This window comes from Perna viridis, chromosome 12 (genome assembly GCF_037379345.1).
Source record: "Perna viridis isolate PV_CMFRI_1.1 ecotype Kerala chromosome 12, ASM3737934v1, whole genome shotgun sequence".
NCBI classification, from domain to species: domain Eukaryota; kingdom Metazoa; phylum Mollusca; class Bivalvia; order Mytilida; family Mytilidae; genus Perna; species Perna viridis.
In genome coordinates, this window is record NC_142456.1 from 26,775,326 (window position 1) to 26,788,796 (window position 13,471).

A 13,471-nucleotide genomic window follows, 5' to 3' on the forward strand; every position below is an offset into this window, starting at 1 on the left:
TTTAAAAAATACAAAAAGAACTTTTTCTGACGAAATTTGACCATTTAATCACAGAACAAAATATCGGTTAAGAACAGAAATTTATCATAATTATGCAACGGTATAATAGATAACGATGGTATCAGTCTCGGATAAAACAGGGAAGAATCACGGTATGAAAAATCATTCTAACTATATGTAGATATGGAAAATGCATCTACGTATAAGGCATGCACAATAGATATTGGCGAAATGCTGAATATATACACGCTACCATGTTCTAAGTCTATCCCCAGCAAGGCTGATAAATCTGCAGTAATTCAATTTTTAAATTCCCAAGCCTCCTGACTCGGGAAATTCCAAATAATGAATAAAGGGACCGAACTGCACTCTTTTTTTTCATTTTTTGTTACGATCACATAAGGCCATCCTCCCAAGTCAGGGTTTTGAGTCCACTCTCTCTCCCTCAAACCCTTGACATCACTCATTCATATTTAGCGGGTATCGTCCAACCATTCCGATTGGTTGCTTCTCCCTCCGGGTGAGAAGCACCAATGAAAATCGCTTTAACATAAAATGTCTGTGGAAAGGTAAACAATAGTAGGAGGTAATGTACGATCCGATATAGTAACTGAAAGTTGTAATGACGATCGGAAAAAATGCAACTCGTAACAAATTGCAATGTTGTTAAATTCAAGGAAATAATGAATCAGAAGAAACAGTCAAAACTAAAAAACTTGTGTATATTTATTCGTAAGATACATGTAAATGACGTATTGGATTCTCTCTGACGTTCCACCTACAACTTCTACGGTTTATTAGAATAAAGTTATATATATATAAAGGATGATATAAGGCAGTGGCCGAATTGAACCCACAAAAAGACATTATCTGATTCTTATTTAATTTACCTCAAATGCATTTATTTAGTAAGATGTAAAGGCCATGAGGTCATGACACCACAACGAAAGACGAAAACCGCGTAATCAAAAAAAAAAAAAAAAAAAAAAAAAGCCAAATGAGCCAAACGTAATAAGTAAAAACCTGAAGAAGTTTCTGACATAAGTACAATGTACAATAAAAACAGTCAGATTTAGACTACATATATGAAATAGCATTGATTTGTGTAGATTTACTCGTAATGTACGGGTTGATATTAAGACTGAGAATCAATGAGATGTCACAACTGGGAGATAAAGAGACAGGTTAAAATTTAGAAAAAAGGGTTTCTGGCCATTAGTTGCTTTTTTTTGCCCTAATAATTTATCCTTTTAAACATTTGTTTTTAAGAAAACTAACCCTCCGTTACCCCCACCCCCTTTTCTCACTGACGTCAAATCATGTTCAATTATATTAAAATATCAAATGCGGTTAAAATAATTATGAAATGTTATATGCTGTTTATATAAACGTTTATTTATATTTTATCTCTATTACTATTGTTATCATTATTACTAAACTAAAGATTTGTGAAAAAATCCACTCCGCGAAATTAAAATTCGTCTGCTAAGAGTACCTGTCACTGTTACGGCTTCTTGATTTGCATGCAAAATAGTTCTGCACTATTTTTCCACTCAGTGATCCAGGTAAAATCTATAATTTTTCAAAATGATAGTTTAAGGGCTTTATAAGGAGAAACAATGAATAAAATTATTTTCGTAAATAAAAAAAAAGCATTAACGGAAGTGCGTAGGAATATTGTTGATATCGACACACACTGATTGTTTGAAAATGGCGACCACCGAACATGTAGTGAACTGAGATTGACGCTCCCTTCCAGTTATGCATGTTCATTTAACTTTCGATTTTGCATTTACGCAGAAAAAAAATCACCAAACATGTGACCAATGAAGGATTTTAGATTTTCGAGTTTATAAAGCATGGCATCTTCGGAAACTCCTCGTTTATTGGTAAGTCTAGTTGTTTCCCTTAGCTTGTTAATCCGTAAGCGCAATGTAAACAATAAGACATGTGCATCTTCAATCCATGGTGCCACATTTTTCTTTATAAAAAAGATTGATTTCTGATTAAACGGAACGCCCGTGACTTAAAATCTTTATTGCAGCTTAATTGTAGATGTTCATATTAGGTGTAATAGGTATGTAAACCGACATAATTGCTATTGATTACATACATGCATGAACTTGCAGATTTAGGCGATTTAACATGCTTCTGTTTTGAAAGTGATCTCTAAAAAAGAAATTGATATGAACAATGTCACAGGCAGTTTTTTGTAGACTTGCAGTTTTTTGCTTGTTTTTGTTTTAATCATTTAACTGCCTTCCCAATACAATGTTTGTATTTAAGTACATTTTTTGTAGAATGTACTTCCATGAAGTCTAGACAAGTAAAACTTCTTTTCCAATAAAAATATAGAATTTCATCAGACCAAAAGTCATTTTAAAAAATGAAATTTTGCGTGATGTAGACATTTGTGTACATGTACATTCATGAGGTAATGAATTCTTTTTATGATTTTTTTAGGTAAAGTACACAATTTTAGCATTTAATTGAAGTACATGTACCAATGTAGAAATGAAATTGCATAAAAGCCTGACATACAATGTAAAACCTGTACAAAATGTATACATTGTATATGTTTATTGTTTAAACATCTCACTAATGAGTCTGGTTTGAACAAACTGACATCATGTACAAATGTAATTCAGTATTTTACAAAATTTAAATACATGTACATTTTGTACATGTTACATGTAAATGCAATGCCATCATAATTCAGTGTACCAGAATCTAGATATTAAAATTTCATTAAAAAATGCTAGTTGCTATATTTTTTTCTTATGATGCATTGAATTTAGAATTTGTTACCATTTTTTCCATATCACTTAAATATTATAGTATGTTGATTTTTGAAGGTGACTTAAACCTTAAGAGAAGACTAGGCTGTAAAAAGGCACAATTATCCCTCTGTGCTGTTTATTTTTAATCACCCATTTGTTCAGTTTGGGCACCATGCCACTTCAGCACAAAAGTGTAGTCATTATCTTATAAAACTTTTGACCTTTAGTGAGTCATTAACATATTAATGTTACTCTAATAACTTTAAGTAATATTGGACATAAGCTGGGAGAATAATCAGATTTGAAATATGTTCAGTATGTAAGCCTGCATTTATTACAAACTTAGAATTGATAAGTAACAATAAAATGTAATGTGAATGACTGGCTTAGTCTTTGACAGTTATACTCAGGCACTGCAGTTAAAGCCAATATTAGTGTTTGGCTAACATGGAAAAACACAATATGACATCATTCATACAATATGCATTGTACATTTGTACTAATGTTAAGACATTTAGTATGTTGATAATAAATTGTTTAGAGATTCAAGTTTTGGTCTTACTGGTTTGAACATGTTGAAGTAAAATATTCCCCAAGTGAAAGTACACGTAGCTCTTGTACATTTTTATTATTACAAATACATGTACATGTACAACAAAATGTACAAACTGGTGTAAAAGCAACATTGTACATGTATAAAATGTATGAATGGAATTATCATTAGCCCACACAGTTAAATTAATGTTTCAATGAAAATGTATTTCAAAGTTTGAAATACATTTTCATTGAAACATACATGTAAGTAAAATACATGTAATTTTGATTTTGCCTCAAAATACATGTTAAGCTGTTTCCCCTAAAAAATGGTCAACATTTTTGCCATTGCCCATGAAATGGTATGGCTTTCAATGATGGTGACAGTTTCTCCAGCAGTTTGGCTGCCTTCACCTCCAACTTCTTTGAAAGTGAAACAAGGAATCCAGAAAGAACATACTCCAGGAATAAAGACTAGACTTAAAAAATAGACACACACAACAAAGAACATAATCCAGGAATAAAGACTGGACTTAGAAAATAGACATACACAGTGAAGTACATGAAAATTTAATAATAAACATACATTCACTAAAAATTGGGTAAATGGACCAGGTGCGTTAGCAGGGAAAGTGTCTTAAGTGTACCATATTGAACATACAGTGTATACATGTACCTTGATAGTAACTTAACATGTTTTTACATTGATAAACATTTGAAAAATATTGAAATGAAGCAGCTTACATTTGTATCTCTGTTTCTGCTTTAATTGTGGAGTCACAGTGTAGAAAATTAGTGACTCCATTGGTTTGAGTAGAGAATTTGATATCTAGGGTGATGCTAATGTACATGTGCATGTACAGTTGTATGTAGACTTGGAATATGTGCATGCTGTTCATATTTTGTCAGAGTTCAATATGTGTCATTATTTTCTCAAACTTTGCACTATGGACCACTGAGCATATGTTGACTTTAAATTGGAAAACTTCGAAAATTATTAGTTGAAACTTAGTATACCATGGTAGATAAATGTTTACTCTGGAATGTATAATGATAACAAAGAAGAATGAAAATTACACATAATAGCTTTAAATCTTAACTGTACAATATCCCTTTATGAATTCTTAACCTTTGAAATATCATATAATGATTTCCTAACAAAGGACTTAATCTATAAATATTTGCTCATACAATGTGAATTTGTAGACCTGAGTTAAACAGTTTGCTTATACCATGTATACTAAATATCCTAAGTTTTTAGTTCTTTTCAAAATTTGATTTAAGAACAACATATTCAGTGTATATGATAGTTGAAGTTTCTTCAGATTATCTTGCCTTGGTGGATTTTTCAGTGCTTGAACTTGCATAACATATTTTGTCTCTCTACATATTTTGCAAATAACTGAATTTTGAATTCTTGCCCTCATTTAGAAAAAAGATAAGGTGATTTCCAGAACTACATGTACATGTCCTTGAGACATTTACGTTTCCCATTTTAGCGTTCCTGCATCATTTACATGTATCTTGCGTTTACACATTGTTTTGTGTTCATTTAAACGCACGATGGAAGTGTTTGTTTAAATGCATGCTGTTATTGTTTGTTTAAATGCAAGATGGGAGTGTTCATTTAGACGCACGATGGAAGCACTCGTTCATTTTTGTACTTTGATTATTTCCTTGATTTAACTGTTATTTTTATATATGTTTTGCTATTATAGATAATTTCATTAATTTTATTTTCTATTTTTTCCTGTCTTCATTATATGTCAATATTATTATTTTTCATTGTTCGTCCATCATGCATTAAATGCACGATATGAGCATTCGTCTATCATGGGTTTAAACTCGCGCTAGGAGTGTTTGTTTATCGTGCGTTTGGGTATCATGCGTGCGGGAAACCTAAACGTCTCAATGAGTGTATATTCTGTATATTTGTTGTCTTACAAATGTACATATACAAGTTATTCAATAGAATCACAAATAAAATCATGTACCTGCTGCTGCCCACACTATTTTTTTCTGAAAAGTGGATTGAAGGAGTAATCAAGGGAACCAAGGTTATAGCAGTAATCAAAAGAATTTAATCCAGGGACAAAGACCAGACATGGAAAACAGACATACACAACAAAGAACGTAAAGTAACTAAAATCATACATACAAACTAACAAAAGTAAATGAGCAACTCAGACTCCACTGAAAATGGGAGCATGGACCAGGTGCACCGGTAGGGTAAGTGTCCTCTGCTTTTCTAGAAACACTCGCGGAGTTGCTCATAAAAAGTCAAGTCTGGGGTAGACAAACGAGGAAAGGAAAACTATGATCCATTGAATAAATCAGTTTTCATGGTGCTGATGGATACACCGTAACGATCTACGATCGTCTTTGAAGCCTTCACATAATTTGATACATGTAAAATATTGCCTATATGTACATTTGTACAACGTACATGTAACTGAAAATTGTTATTTAGGATAACACAGTGCTTTAAATTAAAATATTGAAAAGCATATAATGTGATAAATGTAATAGTGCCATCAAACCTGCCTTAGTGACCATCTGTATTCAGCAATAACTTGACTTAATAAAATTAAATAGTTAAGTTAATGTAGTGCATTCTATGTAAAATTAGCCTGTACATGTATATAAAGACCACCTGTTACATGTGAGTGATCATGATTTTGCTCTCCCTTGGAGAAAAAAGTTATCCTGTATAGGGTATGTACATGTGTATGTAAGTCTAGTCATGTGATTCTGTGGTTTTTCATGAGATTGGGTGCTATTCAATCATTCAAGTGCAGGAGATTTGTCACTCACAGAGTGATGAGTTAAAAGCACAAAATCTTTTTGTGTAAAAGTACTGATTAGAAATGAAAAAAATATCTATTTCTACATGATTTAAGTATAAGGAAAAGGCATAAAGTAGAAAAAATTGCATTGTAATTCAGCGGTTCTAGATCTAAGGAAAATGGAACTAGAATGAGACTTACAAAAACTATTACATGTAATGTACACTGTACATGTATATATTATGCAAATAAAAATTGTAAAAGACAACACTAAAAAATTAATTAAAAAAAGAAAACATTTAATATTTATATTGTATAATAATGCGCTCATTCTTTATTTAAATGTCTTATAATAGGTGAATCCCCTATATAGTAATGTATACTGGTTTTCCACTTAATATCAGCTGTTAATACATGTACAATGTACATGTAAACACTGCACAGGGTATAGAATAACCTGATTTGACAATTTTGAAGTATACCATGTCTTTAAAACATTTGTCAATTTAATTTTGACACAAAGATTAGACTGATATAGAGTTGAATATTGATAAAATTCACACTTAATCCAAAACAAAAATAAATAGTGCTCTTTGTCATGGCATATATTTGTGTATTGAAAAGGTTGAACTCAATTGTTTTATTTTCTATTCTTTCCAAGTACCTATACTATAGACACCTTGTCTCTGAGAATTCACTTAAAAGGCTTGATATAGTTCAATTTTCTTGGATTCTGTTTAAATATTTGTGAACAGGCTTTTCAGATTTTGATGAATGTGGTTTACATTGGTTTTCTTCCTTGATTAGAAGATGTGTATTCAGTGGATTTTGTAAATGGAATTAACAAAGCAGGGTTATTTAGAACTTAGGGTGATTCATTTTAGATACATATTGTTGGAAAGTGCTTCTATTGTTCACAAGAATTGAGCTCTTATCTATGAACCTTGAATTTGCTGGGATCTTTTTGATTTTCTTGGTTGTATATATTAGTACATATACATTTGTACAGTAGTTAATTTATTGTAAAATTAAAGGATGATCACCTTTAAGTGGATCAAGTCGAGTGCAAGGGAATAAGTGATAATTTAATTATCATAATTTGTGACTGTGAATGTTGTAACATTTTGTGAAGGATACAGACAGAAAGACAAAAATGTGAATATTGTCAATCATCCAACCCTACATCTAATTCATGTTGATATATTCTTCACATTCATGAATCTAAGTGAACATGTATAATTTGGTAGCTGAAGTATGTAGTGTTTATTATTACAGAACCAAAGGAGGTGCTACATGTACAATATATATATATATACACCTACATGTATGTGGATGAAATCAATAGGCATTAAATCATTAAAAGATCAGGAGAACATATTTTACCGACTGTCTAAGTGCATTTAATGCGAACTTCAATTTATTTTGCACTACAAGTTATTGAAACTTAAGTAAATACAGTATAATCAATACAGTTGTAGGGTTTTGTAAATTGATAAAATATATGGATGTACATGTATGTGAAATAGTAACATTAGGAATGAATAGAACTATTTAATGTCAGTTGTACATGGTGGTCTTGTCATGTGCAGCAGGCTACAAAAATAGCTTTCATATACATTTTACATGTATAAAAATGTACTGAACAAAGTAACAAAAGTATGTGATGATGTCACTTTGCCATGGAAGCTCTATCTACTATTTTGCCAGAGGAGTTAGAAATTATTTATGAGGAAGTATGTACACTGTATTTTCTTAGGAGCAATTCTATTGGACATTTGATAATACATTTACATATGTACATTGTGCATTTACAATGTAGTACTGTGTACAACTTGGGTGAGAATACTACAAAGCATGGCACTTTAGGCTTTTTCCTGTAATGTAGCACTGAGATCATTAGTGCTTTAGTATGATTACTAATTTCAGAAACATTTAGCATATTGGTAAGAACTGAAGAAAAACAGAGCTTAATATTGGGTTAGGGTAAACACTGAGATCAGTTTTTGCAAAGAAAATGACTCAATTCTTTTTGTACAATGTACATGTAATAGAATTCGGTTGCTTGTAGTATACCACATACACTGTATCAACATGACCTTATCTGCCCAAGTAGTCATGGAGTAGCCTGCTTGCCTTGTTTAGGGGAGGTTGTGGGTTCAATCCAAGTTTGAGTCACACAACAGACTTTAAAAATGGTAGTCCATACATATGTATGTCTCCTACAAGCACACAGTATCTAGGGGATAGAGGGGTGACTATGGTTGGACTGCAGCAGAATAATCAGGATTCAATTTAGAAGGAGAAACTTGTCATTGTTTATGCTCACTTTTCCCATATGTCCTTTACAGAGAGTTTTTTGTAATAGATTTCATAGACAAAAATGTCAATATTGTTATTTTTCAAACAGAATTTACTAAAACTTCTCCTTGTCAACAATATCTATAGATATTAGGTCCTGAATAATGTGTCCAAGTGGACTCACATGTCTACATGTACCTATGGACTGTTGCTTCTATAAGCTACATGTAGCACAATAAAGATCCTGTTCAGTGTGTTGGGCTAGTACATACATGTATCAGGGTCTGATAGGTGAATGCATCAGTTCTTGTCCAAAAGTGTGTGAAGTATCTGGCATTATACTACAATTAATCATCATGACCTTTATTTGTTTTGTAGGAGAGTCCATCAGAGATATCTGCAGAGATAGATAGACGACTTAACGAAGATGGACTGGAATGTACAGAGGAGGAAAAACTCTTGTATGTTTGGAAGCTGTACCAACATACTGAGGTAAGTTATCTTCCTTTTTTCAATGATTGAAGTACATGATATATATCTACATAATCTTCATATATTTTTCAAATGAAGTTGAAATATCTGTAAAATAAGCTCCACTGTTGTTACAGTAGGTTAATTGCTTTGCTTTTTTGTATCTTTTGCTAATGAAGATTATAGGGTTATAAGGCCAAACATAAAAATATGCTTGTTTGCTGTTCCCCATAACACAATGGTTTGAAGGTTGGGTTGTAAGTAGGGAAAACAATATTTTATTGAAATTTTTGGAGAGGACAAAATGCAGAATTAGATGTATAAGGGATGTGACATATTTGAGGTACATGTACATGTAATTGGTTAGTCTTCGTATATTTGATGACTTGCTGTTCCCCATAACCCAATGGTTTGAAGGTTGGGTTGTAAGTAGGGAAAACAATATTTTATTGAAATTTTTGGAGAGGACAAAATGCAGAATTAGATGTATCAGGGATGTGACATTTTTGAGGTACATGTACATGTAATTGGTTAGTCTTCATATCTTTGATGACTTGTTACAAAATGTATGTTGGATCCTCATTTTGTTGTTTTTTATCATACAAAAAGTGTGTATCAGTTCTATCATTGACGTATTAATTTGTAAAGATAATGTCGGATATCTTAAATCATAAGACTTATACGAATGCACATCTTTCTGTATCTTTTGTCAATGTTTGATACATGGACACAAGAATTTGAAATTGATATTAAATGACCTAACATCAAATATAGATAGAATAAATTATTTGAGGTACATGTGTTTGGTTCAGTTCCCTTATGTACCTCCTTGTAAATGGACTTCAAAATCTGATGTTATTAGACACTTGTCAGGAAGCACGTTTTGATCATTTTGTATTTTTCAGTGCATTTCTAATTCTTGGTTTTGATGTACATGTACATGTATTATTGCCTTTTTCATTGTGTATTCTGATCTTGCCAATTTCCTTAATTTACATGTGTGTGTTGAGCATGTATCTGTCATAAAATAAATTGCAATGTTGCTTTAAGAAAGATGAAGCACATGTACATGTGATTTTAGGTTTCCCAATATTACAAATGGATTTAACTGATATATTGCGATCAAAACATTTTACAACAGAAAAGCCCAAGCTGAGATGGGGAAAACAAAAATTTTGAAAGTTCAAAGGTTTACAACACCAAATGCATCAGTTTAAGTTGATGGTATATGTAAATCAACGCTGACAATTTGCTGAAAAAAATATTGACTTGTATGTAAAATACAGTATGAAAAAAAATGTGCTTTTGACCCTTACAAATGTATAATAACACCAGGCTTTGTTAAATATTCAAAATAGAACAGGTAATTTGTTCTAGCATATTGTCATATTGATCATAAAAGAATTTTTTTTTTTTAAAAGATGCAATATATGAAAGTAAGGAGAAATTGTACATAAAGAGAGGTATTAACATTTTGTGATCAGTTGATTTTAAAGATATGATTGGCCCAACTACATACATGTACAATGTACATTTGTAGGTGAAAACAATCAGTAAGACCATTGCATTCTTTAATGATTTCTTTTTCCAAAACATATTCATTTGTATTGCATATAGCCCAGTTCTTGTATAACGCAACAGGTAACACAATGGCTTAAGTATGAGGATTATGAGTGTGATATTGTGTTCCATGTAATAAGGATTAAAGGTTAAGAATTTGTCATAAAGACTTGAAAAGTTGAAATGATAAATTCCCATTGTGTAGTACTTTTTCCCATCAAGGCGCATTGCATTGACTTTGAAATTGACAACAGAGCAATATGATGTTGATAGATTGAATATTTTAATATCAAAATGTCAATAATTAACATTTTTATTAAATGGTATTTCAGACTTATATTTTGACCTTGGTAGTGTCATGGAAAATAAATTGCTTTCACTCCTGAAGAAGTGTTTCTTAAGTGATTTTTAATTGTCAAAATGTCAGATTCCACAAAATGGATATTAAATCAAAATGTCTTTATTAGATTGAGAACAGATATGCAAAATCCAGAATTACATAGACTATAGTCATAGAGGAATTTGTGGGATACCATAGGCTAATTAAATGTTTCTATATTTTTCATATTGTTATACCTCATCAATGAGTACAGGGACATTATACTGTACTTGTCTGTCCATTTTAAGATTTACCAGTACATTCTATATTGACCAGGCCACTGTAATCTGAAGTCCAACTGACCCATCAACCTCCCCACAGAATCAACTGAAAATAGGTTTTTTTTTCTTGTTTTTTTCCTACTTGTATTTTTCTCTCTTATTGATACATGTACAAATATAACTGTCACAACATAAACAGCACAAATTATTAGTAATGGCAGTGTTACTGTAATATACATCTTTACATTAATCTTATGGAAATTAAAGTCTCTACTTATGAGCAAAATCTTTTTTTAGCACTTAGGCTATGGCAAACAGAAATAATATAAGTCTAGCTAAGTAATGAAATGTGACATGCAATTTTATGGTTTTGACCTGATATACATATAGTGATAAAGCAAGTGATCTGAAAAACACATTTCAGAGGTTCTACTTACAATGTACTTTCAATAGTGAAGGGCCCTGGACATTTTTGCATCTTAAAATAAAAGGTCCACCAGATGAAAGTGAAAGGTTACATGTATTAATAAGACGTAAAGTATGGAACATCCAGGGACTAGGTCATTAAAACTTAAATAGTCCATACATGTTTTACTTATGGAACTGTAAATGAGGGAGAAACTTCCTTATTGACTCCTGTCTCATGATGGAGATTGTGACTTAAAGGCAGATTTTGGATGTAAAAATTTAATTATTCAGTATTTTAGCAGAATATTGTGCAGTCCCTCAATCTTAAATGTTTATAAGGGAGATTTATAATTTTCCTTTTATTTTTTGGGAGTCTCAACCCTTATGTGGGAGGGTTAACAGGTACTTTGTACATGTATGATTGTCCTGCAACAAAAATGTATTATTTTGTGATAATGGGAAGAAGCTTCTTTTTGTTTTTCATTTTTTCCTGTCATGTTTTTCTGAAGAAAAAAAAATAGGAGTATACATTTTTCTGTCGTGTGATTTAGTGGAGCTGTTTATTGTAAACCATAGTATTTTCTTCATGGTGTACAATAATATAGCATAATATTTGTGGAGCACTGTACTGTGTGTAAATCAATTTTGGTTTCAAGGGTAATTTTGTAATGGACTTTATCTACACCTAAAAAAGACTCTTAACTAAAAAACAGTTGATTTGTGTTTTTTAATGAAATGTGATGCAATTCATTTGAATTTTAAGTCTCAGGTTATGATATTGTACAGAGGTTTTAGGCATAATGAGTTGTTCATTAGATTAAATTTTATTCCTTAACCTACATATACCTCAGACCCATATTCTGAGTTCTGAATAGAAGAACAGCAAACAAACATTATAATGTTTGGCCTTAAAGGAATAACTTTGAACATGTACCTGTATGAATTTATATCTATGGCCTTGATGCAGTACTAAAATGATTTTAAATCCACTCTTTCTTCAACTTCACTGCATTTGATCTCATAAAGGATTTTTTTCATTTTTTTCAAAAGCATCTCTTGTTGACTAATGTTCTGTTTTTAGTGGTTTGTTTACACAATAGCGTACTTGATATTTGGCTACATGTATATTTAGATGCTTAGATTTTACAAGTGCTGTTTTTAATCATTTGTATTTACCATTTAAAATTTTGTTAGTAGATGTATCTTGTTTGGGTTTCTGATGTATTACAGTAATATGAGGCAGGTGTAACCTTCAAAAAGGACTAACTTTTAAGCTAGAGACCCCTTACACATTTGCCATTTGTCTTAAGCTTGGTTTTGTCCTAGGTCATAGCATACTTGAGATGTCTTGTCTGAATTAAGGCTGTCCATATGTAGGTCATACATGTAGTAAGACTTGGGACGACTTGTCAAGCTGAGGTGCCTATACATGATTATCAGAACTGCTTGGCCTAATAATTCCTGAGTGATTGGATGAATGCATATTCAATGCAGTTCTAATAGGTACATATGTACATGTGTTTGCCCTGCACACATTTCTGACCTGGCTAAAATCAGACCCTCAGTGGTTCATCAGTCAAATTCTTCTATACCTGTAACTTCATCCTTCATAATTCCTGCTGCAAGAACATTCATGGAGTTCTGGATTACATATATTTTAGCTTTTTTTTGTGGTCAGTCTTGCATTGCCTGAATACTTGGTATATAAATCATATATTTTGTACTGCACATGTGACATGGAACATGCTTGGCAATTAAAACCTCATATTTTGCCCCATTCTAAATCTTCATACACATACCAAATGTACATGTACATGCTGTATTTTTCAACAATACTGTAATATTTTATATAATTTAGGCTTCAAAAGTTATATCTTTTTTTACTTGAATATATATCAGCTTTTTCAAATATTAAATTCCAGGATTTGCACATTAGTTTTAAGTGTAGTTTCCCTTGAGAACATTTTGGATTTTTTATCTCTCATTTTGAAAGCCTTGAGGTACACTAGACTGAGTAGTTAGATCTGTAAGTTT

At 31.6% G+C, this 13,471-nt stretch overlaps 1 protein-coding gene across 12 annotated transcripts in view; it reads left to right on the top strand.

Moving 5' to 3' along the window:
- The first annotated feature begins 561 nt into the window (after positions 1-561).
- LOC148601868 (uncharacterized) overlaps positions 562-13,471 on the top strand; it is a 73,104-nt gene continuing 60,194 nt past the window's right edge. For 3 of the 12 annotated variants that reach the window (XM_088556762.1, XM_088556766.1, XM_088556773.1), the window contains exons 1-2: positions 1,705-1,889; positions 8,777-8,890. In XM_088556762.1, the coding sequence (XP_088412888.1) occupies positions 1,860-1,889; positions 8,777-8,890 (144 nt within the window). In that variant the 5' untranslated portion in view covers positions 1,705-1,859. Of the gene's footprint in view, positions 587-1,704; positions 1,890-7,599; positions 7,834-8,776; positions 8,891-13,471 lie in introns of those variants that run through there. The other 9 variants (XM_088556770.1, XM_088556760.1, XM_088556768.1 and 6 more) reach the window with 9 other exon arrangements.